This window comes from Mauremys mutica, unplaced genomic scaffold (assembly GCF_020497125.1).
Source record: "Mauremys mutica isolate MM-2020 ecotype Southern unplaced genomic scaffold, ASM2049712v1 Super-Scaffold_277, whole genome shotgun sequence".
Lineage (NCBI taxonomy): Eukaryota > Metazoa > Chordata > Testudines > Geoemydidae > Mauremys > Mauremys mutica.
The window spans coordinates 508,575-524,847 of record NW_025423355.1 but is presented as its reverse complement, the minus strand read 5'-3'; the positions used below and the strand labels follow the sequence as shown (position 1 = coordinate 524,847).

The following is a 16,273-nucleotide window of genomic DNA, read 5'->3' as shown; positions in this document are numbered from 1 at the left end:
CGCATCAACGCTGGTCTGTGAGTGAGATCCTGCCTCTCCGTTGGTTTGTGCCCCTACCTCTGCGGAGAATTGGGAAATATATTATTTCTTAATAAATACCATACGCCCCTCAGTGCATAGGTGGAATATTATCCTATCTGACTGCAGAGAGGAGTGGTTTTAAAACTTTTTTTCTGGCGACCCAGTTGAAGAAAATTGTTGGTGCCCACGACCCAGAACACTACTCAAAGGACACTACTCAAAGAAGAAAGAGAGGTTACTCACCTTGTGCCGTAACTGGAGTGCTTTGAAATGTGTCCCGCTGTGGGTGCACCACTCCCAGTCCTCCTTCCTCTCTGCTTCGGACTTTCCTCGGCAGGACTTTGCGGTAGAGAAGGAACTGAGGGTGGTGTGCTCACGCAGCTCGCTATAGCCTCAGTACGGTGCATGAGGACGCGTCAGGCACGTCTTCGGGTCGAACGAAAAATCTCCGATCGAAAGCGCATGGGGACGCATGCAGGAGCGGCAGAAGGTCCCTAAAAGTGGGTGGGCCGCCGGCTCCCAAACCGCGGCCCTGCTCCCACATCACCTCTATCCCCCAAAATCCCCCCACGCGCTCCTCTCCGCCCCTCCCCCAGTCACTCACCCTTACAGATGGTAAAAAATGTGGGGGGTACCCTGTTCCGCCACCCCTGGGTGCACTCACCCAAAGGGGGACACATCTCAAAGAATTCCAGTTACCGTGCAAGGGGAGTGAGTATCAGGCACCGCCTGATCCTCTCCTCTACCCCAACCCCCCTGCCACACCCTGAACCCCTCCCCTGCCACACCCCAAACCCCTCATCCCTGGAAACCCCTCACTCCTGGAAACCCCCAGGTGAGAGAAACGCTGTTGAGGACTCGTGAATCCAACTCCCATTCTTAATTCTGGGAGAAGTGCCTGCTCAGGTTGTCAGCTGTGGAGTTTTGTATACCCAGGAGGTAATAAGCTGAGATGACTATCTGGTTAGCTACGCACCAATACCAGCGTTTTATTGGTTCAGCACAGAGTGAAGGGAAGCGCGCCCTGCTCTGATGACCGATGTATGTGATCCTAGATGTGCTCTACCGTTTACTCCGGCTGGAGTCTGCCGGATGGTCCTAGCAGGTTCTAGCAAAGACTCGTTCACAAGAAGGACCACACATGCAGATGCTGAAGTATGTAAAATGTCCAGGAGTTTATGATGAGACTCCTGGACCCCTTCTTAAGGGTTTTGAAGTGTACCGGCGCCACGCTTCATCAGCTCCTGGAACTGTCTGAAGTCATCTGCCATGGAAGGTGGTGGAGTCAGTATAGCCTCATCTGAACATGATGAAATATTTATGTAGCCTGGCACATTCTTATCAGCCCTTGCCTTCTGCTCCTCAAAAGCCTCCTCTACTGGTTCAGGTGGACAAGGTTGGAGTGAAGGCTGAGGAGACGGCTCTGTCTATGCTCCTTACAAGAGTGACTCAGGACACTTAACCACTGTTGATGATACAGGGCATAAGAAGAGGCATCGACCATTGATCACGCCAGAACTGGTAGAAGAATTGCATCTTGCAGAATAAACAGGAGAACCCTGTTACAAAATCTGGAAGCTGGAAGAGTCATCAACATATTTCAGGAGAAGTGATAATTGTTCACCCTGGATGGTCGAAGTCCTGTATACGGAGGTTTCGATGAAAAAACGTGGAGTCAGTGACCCAGAAGATCTTGATACGGACAGCTGTCTGGTGCCGGTGAGTAATGAGGACTCTGGCTTATTCGACCCAAGGAGGTCCTTTGAGTATCTAAACCCCTGCAGTACCAACGGTACATGAGGAGGCCAGCCTCAGTACCAAGGCAGGTACCGATCTTGAGAGCTTTGGAGCTACGGGCCCCAAACACTTGCTGTGAGTTCAGAGTCAGACTCTGGTGGCACTGACCTAGAGGAACAGGATGATGGTATAGGTACGGGGATGCGGAAGCGTACGAAGGCACACACTTTTTTGATGTAGAGCTGCTAGTATCGATATGACCACCCGAAGCTGAAGATGTCTTTGGTACCCGATCCTGTTTTGTGGTGGTAAAGCTCTTAGAGGCAGTTTTAGATATCAGCACGGTGCTGGAACCCACTGGGAGCCCGTTTAGGCCTTCATCTCGGATCTGCGATCTCTGGAACGTTGTTCTCACTCGGTGACCGAGACTTCTTAGAAGGAGCTCTGGCACTTTTCTTGTCAATACCCAGAGACTTTGAGCGTGAAGCTCTCTGTATTGCAGGCACTGATGCAGCTCTGCTTCCCCCAGGGTCTTCTGTGCCTGAGACCCAGCGATTGTATCCCTTGAAGCTCTTGGTGACGGGGATCCTGAAGAAGACGGGGCACTAAGTGTGCTCGGAGGCCGGTGTATGGGGGCGTTCTCAGAGGCTGGTCTTAGGCCTTGCTCCCTCATCAATCATTTGAATTGATCTCTCCGTTTTTCCTAGATCTGCTTTTGAAGGAGGAGCAGATCTTACGCTCACCCGGGATATGAGTGTCTCCCGAACAGCAGAGGCACTGGGAATGGCCATCGTTGCTGGGGATAGTTTCCTGGGAGGAAAGACACCCTGGCATAGCGCAGAACAAGAAAGCCCAGAGAAACCCCTCAATTGGAGAAAAAAAAGGAACCGAAGGAAAACAACCGCCCCAACTAACGACTAAACCAAACTAGCGAACTGTACTTAGTGAAGCAGGCACACTTGATGCTCCGTTCCCAGGAGGAACTAACGGGCGTTCGCCCACATAGCCCTATATGTCCTCGGTACGGGGCACGAGGAGGTGTGCGGGGCACGAGGAGGTGTGCGGCGCACGTGCAGGTCAAACAAACATCGACACCAAAAATCCAAGGCGGACGGGGACGCATGCACATCTAAAGTAACCGGGAGTGGAGCACCCATAGGGACAGAAGAACGGAGGGGAATGCCGAGTGTGTCGGTCTCGGTTATTTTAAATCTGCTTCTCTGAGCAGCGTGTACCTTGGGGCAAAATTAACGGCGCTTTGCTCTGGAGAGCCGGCTTCTGCGTCACTGTGTATGGTTACCGCCCCCCCGGGGCGAAGGAATACGGCTGGAGACTGGCAGGGCATAACCCGGAGAGCCCCTCTGAGAGCAGCTGGATTACAGGATCCCACCCCAAAGCTGAGGGGAGCACGGGGACCCCGGGGTGTGTGGTGCGGGGGGGGGAGGGGAAATGGGGCCCACTGAGCCCCCAGCAGCGGGGGAGGGAGAAATGGGGGGCAGACAGAGCCTCTGGCAGAGGAAGGACTGGGGGAGTTGCAGCGGGTCCCTGAAATTGGGGGGTGGGAGACAAGGGATACCAAGAAGGTATGCGTGGAGCTTGGCCATCAGAAGCTATGAAGTCCGCACCCCGCAGCTGTCAGATCCAGCCCCAGCTGTCAACTGTGACAGCTGCAGCCGAGGGGGCTGGGGGTCTCTGGCAAGGCAGCTCAGGGCTGGCAGATGGATGCTCAGCTGCTGCCATCTAGCGGCCAGAGCAGCTCATTACCTGGCACAGTGGGCGAGGCCAGTGGAAGAGTGTAGGGCCCTGGGATCCCAGCACGCATCCAGGATCCATAGGTCAGGCCACTAAACAAATCCATGGGCTCACACATCTCACCCGGGGCACCAGAGAGGGGCCGGGATACTGGGCTAGATGGTCCCACGGGTCTGATTTAAGGTGGCAGGGAAGGGGTGGGTTATTGATGGGTCCTGATGTAGGGTGACAATTCCTAACACCCCGTCCCACAAGAAACGATCATAACGTCAGTATCGTAACGAAGATTTTATTTCCGTTCTGAACATGATAAGTTGGTACCAAACAGCCCCCCGGTACCAGCACCGCAAACAGGAACCCTGCGTCCGACGTGGAATGGGAGCAACCGTTTCAGCTCCTGAACGGGGGCCGATCCATGGAAGAGCGTGGCACTACACAGCCCGGCGCCTAGGAGAGAAAGAACACGGAGACCATGACGCCTCACGCAAGGACAGTCGAGAGGTTGTTAAGAGCAACCAAAGGAAATACCTGCGTAGAGGATGAAACTGTCCTGGGGGACTCTCTGCCACAAGATACCGAGCTTAGAGCAGATTCAGCAAAAGAGTCAATGTGGATAAACGAGCACATCCTGAATTACCAAATGAGCTTGGGATGGGCTTATAAACCCTAAACCAGGGGTCCCCAACGTGGTGCCCGCGGGCGCCATGGCACCCACGGAGGGCATCTAAATGCGCCCGGGTCCTGGCCGGCGGTGGAGCACCCGCCAAAATGCCGCCGAATTTCTGCGGCATTTCGGTGGCGACGCCTCTCGATGACGCCGCTCGCCGCTGACAAGTGACGTCACCGAGAGGCGTCGCCGCCGAAACGCCGCCGAATTTCGGTGGCGTTTCGGCGGACGCTCCACCGCCGCCACGGTCCTTCGTCTGGCGCCCGCCAGACAAAAATGTTGGGGACCACTGCCCCAAACTAAGGGGAACGTCTCCCCTGGGCAGGCTATGCCACAAATGTCCACTAGGGGGCGTCTCGCACCTTATCTGAAGCAAGTGGCCACTGCCACAGACGGGCTACCAGGCTTGATGGGCCCATGGTCCAATCCAGTTTGGCTTGTGCTTTGCGTGAGAGTTGGCAATGCCGGGGGTGGCATAAAGGGGGCAGGACAGGATGAAGCCGGGTGTAGGGAGCGTGTGCTGCGGCCTTGGAGCTCAGGGAACCGGGTTTTCTTTAGCTCAGCTTCGAGAACCGCAAGCGTCTCCCGTGCCGAGGTTCCGGGTTCAAGTCCAGCAGATGGAGAATCCAGGAGTTAGACTTGGGAGCGGCCCTGTTCCCGGGTGGCCCCGCCCCCGTTACCTAGAACTCGGTGAGGTCGTCGTTGAAGTACAGCAAGATGCCCGGCGTGTACAGGTCGGCGTCCAAGTTGAGCCGGTAGAACTCCGCGTCCTCGTCCGGGATCTTGTTCTGCTCCAGCGTCTTGTCCATGTCCAGGTTGACGCCATTGTACTTCCAGGTGTAGCTGGCGGCGTGGGCGTTGTGGGGGAGGTAGCGCCGCAGGATTTCCCACATGGACTCCTCCGCGCACACCTGCGGGGGGGGGAGGTGGCGTTAGGGACGTACCAGGGCTTGGGGGACTGTCGCCTGCTGGAGCAAATATTTCTTCCCCCAAACCTCCACCCTCGTCCCCCAGGTAAACGAAAGCACCGCTGCCCCCTGCTGCTCGCAGGGGGGTTCACGGCCTCCCAAACCCAGCAGAACCAGCCTTGCATAAAGCGGCTGCTGGCTCAGACCACCAACTCCCGTGTCCCACCCTAGCCTGCTTCTTATATCCCTCCTTCCCAGCATGCCTTGCTACCAAGCCCTCTGCCTCACGGACTACAACTCCCAGAATCCCCCTGCATTTGGAGGAAACGGGGTCACGGCCGGCCTTAAAGGGCCAGCACTCGCTGCCTCATCATGCGTACTTCAGGACAGGAGCGGCCTCTAAATTGGAGACCCCACTTAGCGTCCCTGCCCCCAATGTCCTGGTAACTCAGGGCCCCCCGAATGGTGCGTGGGGATGGCAGTTGCTCAAGCCCCCTGCCCCCTCGGCGTGAGGCCCGGCTCACCTCCAACACATGCTCCTGCAAGGTCAGGGTGTTGATGATGCGGACGCGCCGGGTCTTGGAAGCCAGGATCCCCACCTCATACTTGCTGTCCTTCCACCAGGGCAGCCCGAAGTCGTTGGCCCAGTCGGAGCGGGGCAGCTGGGGCGGGATGTGGATGAAGCGGCCCTGGGGGGTGTAGTACTTGACGCAGCCCGTCAGCGGGTCCACGTGGGTCTGGATCTGAAAGGCAGGCGGCTCCAGGATCAGGCTTAAGGGGGGAATCCGGCTGCACCCCCGGCCACTGCCTCCTAGGTCAATCAATGTGTTACAGGCAGACAGGAATCGCGGACTTGCTTAAAGCCGTAAATGGACGGAGCAATTAAATACCCCCCTTTGCATAGTAAGAGCTGACTAGGAAGCCACCGCCCAAGGCCTGAGCGCCAAAAGGTTTCCCTGCGACCGGGATATGGACTGGTTGCAGTTGTGCCTGTGCAGGGGTGAGGGAGAAAGCTAGGGGAGCCGTGCTGAGGGAGTCAGTAATGAGGCACAGCTCTTTGGGGCACAGGACTGGCTGGAGAGGCAGGCTTGGGGATTTCTGAGCAAGGGAACTGCCTGCGGTTTGATGCCAGAAAACAGGACTGCACTATGGTCTTTGCCTGCGCTACCGAAATCCCTGACTCGCAGCAGCCGAGCGGAACAACCCTGAACATCGGCTCACGGCCTGGGCGAAGGGGGCAGCCCCAGGATCCCACCAGACCAGCTGCTCCCAGTCCGCACCCACAGCGGATGACGGATCCCAGCCTCCCACTCCCTCAAGCAGAGCCGCAAACAGGAACATGAGTGCGGGGTTCATGGGGGCAGGGGACAGAGGCATCAGACCCTGAAGCCCCAACGGCTGTGGATCAGGACCCCATCGGCAGGTCAGAGAGGCACCTCTGGGGCAGGGCCCAGCAGCTGTTTAACCGCTTCACCACGGTTTGGGACAGGAAGTGAAGGAGAACCCTGCGGCCCATTTCAAACTGCAGGGGTGGAGTTTGGGGACCCGGGCAAGCAGCAGCCCTGTGTAACGACCCCCCGCCCCCCCCCGGCTCCGCCAGTTCTCACGTCTCTGGTCTTGGGGTTGAACCAGTGGCTAATGTCCTTTCCCGCCGCTTCCAAGATGGGCCTCAGCAAGACGTCCCCTGGGGGAGACAGAGCCTGGGGTCAGCCGGCGACATGGCGGGGTGGGGGACAGGCATCCGTGCGCCCCCAGGCCAGTGGGGCCAGGTTCCCGTGGGCGGGGGTGCAGTGGAGGGGAATAAGGAGGAGTGCGGGGTGGGGAGGGTCCTGGCCCACCGAGTGTGTGTGGGGTGCAGTGGGTGCGGGGGCCTCCAGTGAACGGAAGGATTCCCGTTACCCTTGTGCTATGGGGCCGGTAGGTTCAGGTCCGGCTCTGGGGCTAGGAGGGTCTGTGGGGCTCCCGATGGGGGGGGGTGGGGGGGGCTGTAGCGCACTGTAGGGAGGAGTGCCAGGTGCATTTTGGGGCTGGGGAGACTCTCTAAAGGGTGGAGTGAGCATTGTGTGTGTGTGGGGGGGGACTCTATGGGGGGTGCCCCAGTGAATTGGGGGGGTCTATGGGAAGTGCCATAGTGCAACGTGAGGGGGGGTACGGGCACTGTGGGGGGAGTCCAGGAGGAAGCTGCAGTGTATTGTGGGGGTGTCGGGGGTTGTGGCACCGCAGTGCATTGTGGGGGTGTCGGGGGTTGTGGCACCGCAGTGCATTGTGGGGGATGCTCAGGGATGCCGCGGTGCATTGTGGGGCTGCTGGGGGGGTGGCACCACAGTGCACTGTGCGGGGGGGGGGGCGGCTCGGGGGGTGCCGTGCTGCACTGTGGCGGGCTAGCGAGGGGGGGCGCCATGGGGCATTGGGGGGGTGCTGGGGGGGCTCTGCAGTGCATTGTGGGGGATGCTCAGGGGGGCACCACGTGGCGTCGTGGGGGGTGCTGGGGGGGGTCGCATGGGGCATTGCGGGGGGAAGGATTTCGGGGGGCGCTGGGGGGGGGGTCATTGGGGGGGCGCCGCGGGGCATGCTGGGTACAGACCCTTGTGCCGCCGGACCAGCGGGCTCAGGTCACACACGCGGCCCAGGTAGGAGACCCAGAGGTCCCCGGGCCGCGCGTGCGCAGACACCTCCCGCGGGGTGAAGTAGCGGGGCGGGAACTGCTCCATCCCGCCGCGCGCGCCGCCCCGCCGCCGCCCGCCGTCGCCATGGCAACCGCCGGGGCCTCCCGCGCGGGGCCTGCCGGGACCCCGGAACCCTCCCTCACCCAGCCCCGCGCGCGCCCGGGCCACGTGACACGGGGGCGCGCGGGGCCTGCCGGGTAGCTCCGCCCCCCACTTCTCCCCCCCCCGCCGAGGCGCGCGAGGGCCGCCGGTCCGGGGCTGCGCTCTCGCGAGAGTTGCCGGTGGCGGGGCGGGATGGCGGCGGCGGCGGCGGCCGGGCAGCGCGAGGAGAACGGGAGCTGCGGCCCGCGCGGGGGCGGGGGGAGCCCCGCGGTGAGGGGGCGGGGCCGGGCGGCCAGCGGGGGCGGGGCTGGGTGAGGGCAGCGGGGGCGGGGCTGGGTGAGGGCAGCGGGGGCGGGGCCGGGTGAGGGGGCGGGGGGGGGAGGGCGGCGGGGGCGGGGCTTGGGTGAGGGGCGGGGCCGGGAGGGCAGAGGGGGCGGGGCTGGGCGAGGGGCGGGGCCGGGAGGGCGGAGGGGGCGGGGCTGGATGAGGGGCGGGCTGGGTGAGGGGGCGGATCCGGGCGGCCAGCGGGGGCGGGGCTGGGTGAGGGGGCGGGGCCGGGAGGGCGGCGGGGGCGGGGCTGGGCGAGGGGCGGGGCCGGGCGGGCAGCGGGGGCGGGGCTGGGTGAGGGGCGGGGCCGGGAGGGCAGAAGGGGCGGGGCTGGGTGAGGGGCGGGGCCGGGCGGGCAGCGGGGGCGGGGCTTGGGTGAGGGGCGGGGCCGGGAGGGCAGAAGGGGCGGGGCGGGGTGAGGGGCGGGGCTGCATGAGGGGGCGGGGCTGGGGGCGGGGGCGGAGCCGGGAGGGCAGCGGGGGCGGGGCTGGGTGAGGGGCGGGGCTGGGTGAGGGGCGGATCCGGGCGGCCAGCGGGGGCGGGGCTGGGTGAGGGGGCTGGGCCGGGAGGGCAGCGGGGGCGGGGCTGGGTGAGGGGGCGGGGCCGGGAGGGCGGCGGGGGCGGGGCTGGGTGAGGGGCGGGGCCGGGCGGGCAGCGGGGGCGGGGCTTGGGTGAGGGGCGGGGCCGGGAGGGCAGAGGGGGCTGGGCTGGGCGAGGGGCGGGGCCGGGAGGGCAGAAGGGGCGGGGCTGGGTGAGGGGCGGGGCTGCATGAGGGGGCGGGGCTGGGTGAGGGGGCGGAGCCGGGAGGGCAGCGGGGGCGGGGCTGGGTGAGGGGCGGGGCCGGGGCTTGGGTGAGGGGCGGGGCCGGGAGAGCACAGGGGGCGGGGCTACGCATGATGGCGGTGGGGATGGGGCCAGGCGGGGCGAGGTTGGGGGCTGGTTCATGGGGGTCAGTCGGACTCTGGGGCTGCAGGTTACTAGGTCCCTGGCCTGTGGGGCGCGGGGCAGGGTCGGGGCGCCGGGAGGTCGGCGGGGGCTGGGGGCGCGGGGCAGGGTCCGGGCACCGGGAGGTCGGCGGGGGCTGGGGGGCGCGGGGCAGGGTGGGGGCGCCGGGAGGTCGGCGGGGGCTGGGGGGCACGGGGCCGGGCCGGGGCGCCGGGAGGTCGGCGGGGGCTGGGGGCGCGGGGCAGGGTCGGGGCGCCGGGAGGTCGGCGGGGGCTGGGGGGCGCGGGGCAGGGTGGGGGCGCCGGGAGGTCGGCGGGGGCTGGGGGCGCGGAGCAGGGTCGGGGCGCCGGGAGGTCGGCGGGGGCGCGGGGCAGGGTCGGGGCGCCGGGAGGTCGGCGGGGGCTGGGGGGCGCGGGGCAGGGTGGGGGCGCCGGGAGGTCGGCGGGGGCTGGGGGGCACGGGGCAGGGCCGGGGCGCCGGGAGGTCGGCGGGGGGTGGGGGCGCGGGGCAGGGTCGGGGCGCCGGGAGGTCGGCGGGGGCTGGGGGGCGCGGGGCAGGGCCGGGGCGCCGGCAGGTCGGCGGGGGCTGGGGGCGCGGGGCAGGGTCGGGGCGCCGGGAGGTCGGCGGGGGCTGGGGGGGCGCGGGGCAGGGCCGGGGCGCCGGGAGGTCGGCGGGGGCTGGGGGCGCGGGGCAGGGCCGGGGCGCCGGGAGGTCGGCGGGGGCTGGGGGGCGCGGGGCAGGGTCGGGGCGCCGGGAGGTCGGCGGGGGCTGGGGGCGCGGGGCAGGGTCGGGGCGCCGGGAGGTCGGCGGGGGCTGGGGGCGCGGGGCAGGGTGGGGGCGCCGGGAGGTGGGCGGGGGCTGGGGGCGCGGGGCAGGGTCGGGGCGCCGGGAGGTCGGCGGGGTCAGGGGGCGCGGGGCAGGGTGGGGGCGCCGGGAGGTCGGCGGGGGCTGGGGGGCGCGGGGCAGGGTCCGGGCGCCGGGAGGTCGGCGGGGGCTGGGGGCGCGGGGCAGGGTAGGGGCGCTGGGGGCGCGGGGCAGGATCGGGGCGCCGGGAGGTCGGCGGGGGCTGGGGGGCGCGGGGCAGGATCGGGGCGCCGGGAGGTCACTTGGGGCTGGGGGTCACTCGGGGCTGGGGGGCCGGGGGAGGGCGGAGGGGCCGGCTGGGGGGCGCGGGGGTCCCCGGGGCCGGCGGCGCTCAGCTCCCCTCTCCCCGCAGGACTCGGACGGGGAGGCGCCCGACTCGCCCTACGCCCGCGCCCGCCGCAAGCTGGAGACGCTGCTCAACCGGAACATGCGGATCCGCATGACGGACGGACGGACGCTCGTCGGCTGCTTCCTCTGCACCGACCGCGACTGCAACGTCATCCTGGGCTCCGCGCAGGAGTACCTCAAAGCCAGCGGTGCGCCGGACGCCGGGGTCCCCCGCGCGGGGCGGGGGGCTGGGAGCCAGGACGCCTGGGTCCCCCGCGCTGAGGCTGGGGGCTGGGAGCCGGGAGGCCTGGGTCCCCCGTGCGGGGGCTGGGGGCTGGGAGCTGGGAGCCCGGACTCCTGGGTTCTCTCCCCGGCTCTGGGAGGAGAGTGGGGGCTCGGGGGTTAGAGCAGGAGGGACTGGGAGCCAGGACTCCTGGGTTCTCTCCCCGGCTCTGGGAGGAGAGTGGGGGCTGGTGGGTTAGAGCAGGGGGAGCTGGGAGCCAGGACTCCTGGGTTCTCTCCCGGCTCTGGGAGGGGAGTGGGGGCTGGTGGGTTAGAGCAGGGGGGGCTGGGAGCCAGGACTCCTGGGTTCTCTCCCCGGCTCTGGGAGGGGAGTGGGGGCTGGTGGGTTAGAGCAGGGGGGGCTGGGAGCCAGGACTCCTGGGTTCTCTCCCGGCTCTGGGAGGGGAGTGGGGGCTGGTGGGTTAGAGCAGGGGGGGCTGGGAGCCAGGACTCCTGGGTTCTCTCCCCGGCTCCGGGAGGGGAGTGGGGGCTGGCGGTTGGAGCAGGGGGGCTGGGGCAGTGGCGGCCGGCACAGGGAGCCCCTGTCTGACCCCCCGTCTCGTCCCCAGACTCCTTCGCGGCCAGCGAGCCGCGCGTGCTGGGCCTGGCCATGGTGCCCGGGCACCACATCGTCTCCATCGAGGTGGAGCTGGAGAACCTGGGCAGCCCCCAGTACCTGTGAGAGGCGCCCGGCGGAGAGACCTGCCCCCCCCCGCGTCCGTCCCCCCCCGCGCCCGAGGCCCTGCCCGGGGGGCGCGGCCGGGCCCCGCTCTGCGCATTAAACTCTTGGGGAACCAGAGCAGCCGCCGGCGACCTCGTTTGTGCCACGCGGGTCTCGGCGTCCCGGCCAGAAACGAGCCGGTTCCTTCCCTCCCGACACGCCGCCCCTGCCCTGCCGGTGCCCCTCACTCCCGACCCGCAGCCCCTGCCCTGCCGGTGCCCCTCACTCCCGACCCGCAGCCCCTGCGTCCCCCCAGCCCTGCCGGTGCCCCTCACTCCCGACCCGCAGCCCCTGCGTCCCCCCAGCCCTGCCGGTGCCCCTCACTCCCGACCCACCGCCCCTTCCCCCCCCAGCCCTGCCGGTGCCCCTCACTCCTGACCCGCAGCCCCCTGCCCCCCCCCAGCCCTGCCGGTGCCCCTCACTCCCGACCCGCAGCCCCTGCGTCCCCCCAGCCCTGCCGGTGCCCCTCACTCCCGACCCGCAGCCCCTGCCCCCCCCCGCCCTGCCGGTGCCCCTCACTCCCGACCCGCAGCCCCTGCCCCCCCCAGCCCTGCCGGTGCCCCTCACTCCCGACCCGCAGCACCTTCCCCCCCCAGCCCTGCCGGTGCCCCTCACTCCCGACCCTCCGCCCCTTCCCCCCCCAGCCCTGCCGGTGCCCCTCACTCCCGACCCGCAGCCCCTTCCCCCCCCAGCCCTGCCGGTGCCCCTCACTCCCGACCCACCGCCCCTTCCCCCCCCAGCCCTGCCGGTGCCCCTCACTCCCGACCCGCCGCCCCTTCCCCCCCCAGCCCTGCCGGTGCCCCGCTCTCCCGACCCACCGCCCCTGCCCCCCCAGCCCGGCCGGTGCCCCTCACTCCCGACCCGCAGCCCCTGCGCCCCCAGCCCTGCCGGTGCCCCTCACTCCCGACCCGCAGCCCCCCCCAGCCCTGCCGGTGCCCCTCACTCCCGACCCGCAGCCCCTCCTGATTTGTTTCCCCTGCTCCCCCTCCCCCCATAGCAGTGTTAACCCCTTGCTGGCCATTGCTGCCCCTGCCGTCAGGGGTTGGGGGGACCCCGCTGCCGGCTCCGTGGCCTCGGGCCGGGCCTGGCCCCCAGCCCAGCACCTGCTGTTCCCATCGGCGCCGAACAATGGGCCACTGTGGGCCCCGGCCCTGCCCTTCCCCTGCCGCGGGACGCGCCCCCCCCGGGGGAGCCGCTTATCTTATCCCCGGCTGCTTCCCGTGTTCCGGCCCTGACGCCAGCGCCCGGCCTCCCCCCACCCGCCCGCCGGCCTGCTGGGAAACCTGCCGAGCGGGGGCGGGGAGCCCGGACGCCTGGGTTCTCCCCGGCTCTGGGAGCGGAGTGGGGGCTGGTGGGTTAGAGCAGGGGGGGCTGGGAGCCAGGACTCCTGGGTTCTCTCCCCGGCTCTGGGAGGGGAGTGGGGGCTGGTGGTTAGAGCAGGGGGGGCTGGGAGCCAGGACTCCTGGGTTCTCTCCCCGGCTCTGGGAGGGGAGCGGGGGCTGGTGGGTTAGAGCAGGTGGGGCTGGGAGCCAGGACTCCTGGGTTCTCTCCCCGGCACTGGGAGGGGCGTGCGGGCTGCTGGGTCAGAGCAGGGGGGGCTGGGAGCCAGGACTCCTGGGTTCTCTCCCCGGCTCTGGGAGGGGAGTGGGGGCTGGTGGGTTAGAGCAGGGGGGGCCGGGACCCAGGACTCCTGGGTTCTCTCCCCGGCTCTGGGAGGGGAGTGGGGGCTGGTGGGTTAGAGCAGCGGGGGCCGGGAGCCAGGACTCCTGGGTTCTCTCCCCGGCTCTGGGAGGGGAGTGGGGGCTGGTGGTTAGAGCAGGGGGCGCTGGGAGCCAGGACTCCTGGGTTCTCTCCCCGGCTCTGGGAGGGCAGTGGGGGCTGGTGGTTAGAGCAGGGGGGGCTGGGAGCCAGGACTCCTGGGTTCTCTCCCCAGCTCTGGGGTGGGAGTGGGAGCTGGTGGGTTAGAGCAGGGGGGGCTGGGAGCCAGGACTCCTGGGTTCTCTCCCCAGCTCTGGGAGGGGAGTGGGAGCTGGTGGGTTAGAGCAGGGGGGGCCGGGAGCCAGGACTCCTGGGTTCTCTCCCCGGCTCTGTCACTGATTTTCTGTTGCTTTGGGCACCCATCACTTCCCTCCCCCACCCCCCGGTCCCATCTCCCCCCAGTCCCTTGTCCCCTCTGCTGGCAGGTTCCCCAGGCTCGGGCCTGCCCCCCAGCGTGGGAGCGGCAGGAGGGGGCCGGGCTGCGCCTCCGTGGGGTGCCTGCCCCCTGGGTGATTCCCGCCCCGCCCCCGGTGCCCGGGCCCTGCCGCCCGCTCCCTGCGACCGTGGGAAACTTGAACGGCCCTTTGCCGTGGGGCCGGGCCCGTCCCGGAGCAGAGGGGCAGGCGGGGGTCAGAGAACGGCCAGGCGGGGGGCTGGGCCCCTGGGGAATATCCTGTGGAGGGGAGTTCCCCAGGCTGCCTGCCCCCATGGGGGGGGGGAGCGCCCCAGCCCGGCCCTTCCCCACGGCCGGACCTGAGGGTGGGGGGTGCCCCCCTCCCCTGAGTGAGGCCCAAACATTGCTGGGGGGGGGGGGGAGATAAAGGACTGAACCTGCTGGAGAGAAAAGGATTTTTATTGATAATAAAATGACCCCCCCACATGTCGGCCCCACCCCAGCCCCCCTAGCCTGCCCCTCCCCCTCAGCCCCCCAGGGCTCCCTGCCCCATCCCGCTCAGACCCCGCCTGCCCCTAAACTGCAGCCCCCCCACCCCCCCAATCCAGCCCCTCCCCCCAAACCCCAGGCGCAAACGCTGCCCCCCCCCCCAACCCACTCCCGCCCCCGAAGCAGCCGGCGGCGTCGCTCCCCCCGCACGAAGAGCCGTTCCCCCTGCCGCCCCCCGGCCTCTTCGGGGTGTCGCCGCCAAGGGGGGGGGCCCCCCCCTCACACCCAGACCTTGTCCCCGGCGGGGGGCGGGCGGGCGCGGGGGCAGCACCAGGCGGCCTGGTGGTAGCGGCCGGCGGGCAGGTGCCGGTAGACGGCCAGGCTGTAGGGCAGCAGGCAGTAGCCGAGCTGGAGGCGCCGGGCCAGCCGCACGAAGGCCGCCAGGCCGAGCACCAGGAGCGGCAGCAGCAGGGTGAAGCCGAGCACCAGCAGGGCCGTGGCACCGGCGTCGTGAAGATGGGCCTCGCACGGGGCCACCCGGGCGTGCAGGAACTGCGGGGGGGGGGAGGGAAAGGGGGGAGGGTCAGCGTGCGTGCGACAGGCGTGCGAACCCCTCAGAGCGGGCCGCCGGGCGCCCACGCCGCCGCACGTGCACGCGCGACCGTGCAAAGAGCAGCGCCCTCCTCCAGCCATGGCTTGCACACGCGTGGGCACGGAGGCCTGCACCACCAGGCAGGGGCCACTCACCCACCCCCTCCGGGCATCCCACGTGCAAAGGCGCTTGCACGCCTCGCAACTACAGATCCCCCGCACGTGTGTGCAAGCCGTGTGCAGGGACAGGGGCCAACGTGCAAACACACACACCCGCCAGCTAAGCTCCCCGCCCCCCATTTGTCAGGCCTGATCACCGGGGCGGCACCGGGAGGCGCTGGCTGCGCCAGGACCGGCTGCCCCGGCCCCACGGGGTTATCGGCCCCAGCCAGACCCCCCAGGTCTGCACTTCGTCAGCTGTCAGGCGGGGAGGGGGAGGGGAACGGCAGGACTCCTGGGTTCTCTCCCTGGCTCGGGGCGGGGTGGGGGCTGGGAGCCAGGACTCCTGGGTTAATCTTGCTTCTTTCAACCCCCCCTCAGCCCACCCCTGCGTTTCAACCGTGCAACCGCCCCCCCCCCCCGCCGCCATTCCTGGGGCTGCTGGGAATTTAACATTCCTGCCGGGACCACCCAGAGCATCCAGCAGCTCCATGGGGCTGGGGGGGGTCCAGCCCCCACCCCCAGGAATCCAGGGGCAGCAATATCACCCCTCCCCCCAGCCCTGCCGGTGCCCCTCACTCCCGACCCGCAGCCCCTGCCCCCCCCAGCCCTGCCGGTGCCCCTCACTCCCGACCCGCAGCCCCTGCCCCCCCAGACCTGCCGGTGCCCCTCACTCCCGACCCGCAGCCCCTGCCCCCCCCAGCCCTGCCGGTGCCCCTCACTCCCGACCCGCAGCCCCTGCCCCCCCCAGCCCTGCCGGTGCCCCTCACTCCCGACCCGCAGCCCCTGCCGCCCCCTGCCCTGCCGGTGCCCCTCACTCCCGACCCGCAGCCCCTGCCCCCCCAGACCTGCCGGTGCCCCTCACTCCCGACCCGCAGCCCCTGCCCGCCCTGTTCTGTGGGTGGCCCTGGGAGTCTCACCTTGGAGGGCTCGGGGTGGGGGTCAGAGGGGTGGCTCTGTGGTGGGTTGTGGGGGGGGGGGAAGAGGGGTGGGGGCTCTGGGGATGTTGTGAGGGGGACGCAGAGGGGGGCTCTGAGGGGCTGTGGAAGGTCTGGGGGGGGTTGTGGGGCCAGAGGGGAGCTGTGGGGGGCTCAGGAGTCTCGGGGGGGGGGGAGCTCGAGGGGCTGTGGGGACAGAGGGGGACTCAGGAGGGTTGGGGGGGTGGGAGTCACTGGGGGGGCTGTGGGGGGCGCCGGGAGGTTGGGGGGAAGGGGGTCACGGGGGGGGCTCAGGAGGGCCGGGGGGTCACGGGGGGGCCCGGGGGGGGCTCACCTTGGAGTGGCAGAGGAAGCCCAGCCCCAGCGCGGTGCCCGCGGGCAGCAGCGCGGCCGCGCAGACCAGGGCGCAGAGCAGCGCGCAAAGCGCCGCCGCCAGCAGGTTGTGCGCGCTCAGCAGGACGGCGCAGGCCAGACAGTCCAGCGCCCCGCGCAGCTCCAGCTCCGGCTCCGGCCCCAGCGCCAGCTCCGGGCCCCCCGCGCCGTACGGGGGCGGCGGCACCGGGCTGCCCCGCTGCGCCCCGCCGGGCTCCTCCCGCCCGCTGGCCGCCGCCGGGGAGCCGGACAT

At 68.8% G+C, this 16,273-nt stretch overlaps 3 protein-coding genes across 3 annotated transcripts; 1 reads left to right on the top strand and 2 right to left on the bottom strand.

The window, feature by feature from the left end:
* Positions 1-3,783: 3,783 nt before the first annotated feature.
* Positions 3,784-7,853, bottom strand: LOC123361524 (cytochrome b5 domain-containing protein 1). The gene is made up of 5 exons (XM_045001472.1): positions 7,670-7,853; positions 6,693-6,769; positions 5,610-5,828; positions 4,858-5,088; positions 3,784-3,957 (listed from the first exon to the last, which is right to left on the bottom strand). The coding sequence occupies exons 1-4, from the start codon at positions 7,794-7,796 to the stop codon at positions 4,858-4,860; spliced, it is 654 nt and encodes a 217-aa protein (XP_044857407.1). The 5' UTR covers positions 7,797-7,853; the 3' UTR covers positions 3,784-3,957.
* Positions 7,854-7,962: 109 nt separating this feature from the next.
* On the top strand, positions 7,963-11,397 carry NAA38 (N-alpha-acetyltransferase 38, NatC auxiliary subunit). The gene is made up of 3 exons (XM_045001473.1): positions 7,963-8,123; positions 10,342-10,525; positions 11,168-11,397. Exons 1-3 carry the CDS (start codon positions 8,046-8,048, stop codon positions 11,278-11,280), a joined length of 375 nt encoding a protein of 124 aa, XP_044857408.1. The 5' UTR covers positions 7,963-8,045; the 3' UTR covers positions 11,281-11,397.
* A 2,736-nt stretch (positions 11,398-14,133) lies between these two features.
* On the bottom strand, positions 14,134-16,273 carry TMEM88 (transmembrane protein 88). Its single transcript, XM_045001518.1, has 2 exons — positions 15,983-16,273; positions 14,134-14,512 (listed from the first exon to the last, which is right to left on the bottom strand). Exons 1-2 carry the CDS (start codon positions 16,271-16,273, stop codon positions 14,240-14,242), a joined length of 564 nt encoding a protein of 187 aa, XP_044857453.1. The 3' UTR covers positions 14,134-14,239.

Bases quoted from the DNA above. Each gene is read 5' to 3' on its own strand.
- LOC123361524 (XM_045001472.1), bottom strand. From the start codon at position 7,796: ATGGAGCAGTTCCCGCCCCGCTACTTCACCCCGCGGGAGGTGTCTGCG. The intron at 5,829-6,692 runs GTGAGAACTGGC...CCTGCCTTTCAG, and splicing joins TCAACCCCAAGACCAGAGAC to ATCCAGACCCACGTGGACCC. The intron at 5,089-5,609 runs GTGAGCCGGGCC...CCCCCCCCGCAG, and splicing joins TGCAGGAGCATGTGTTGGAG to GTGTGCGCGGAGGAGTCCAT.
- TMEM88 (XM_045001518.1), bottom strand. From the start codon at position 16,273: ATGTCCGGCTCCCCGGCGGCGGCCAGCGGGCGGGAGGAGCCCGGCGGG. The intron at 14,513-15,982 runs GTGAGCCCCCCC...CCCCCCCCGCAG, and splicing joins GCTTCCTCTGCCACTCCAAG to TTCCTGCACGCCCGGGTGGC.
- NAA38 (XM_045001473.1), top strand. From the start codon at position 8,046: ATGGCGGCGGCGGCGGCGGCCGGGCAGCGCGAGGAGAACGGGAGCTGC. The intron at 8,124-10,341 runs GTGAGGGGGCGG...CTCTCCCCGCAG, and splicing joins GGGGCGGGGGGAGCCCCGCG to GACTCGGACGGGGAGGCGCC. The intron at 10,526-11,167 runs GTGCGCCGGACG...TCTCGTCCCCAG, and splicing joins GGAGTACCTCAAAGCCAGCG to ACTCCTTCGCGGCCAGCGAG.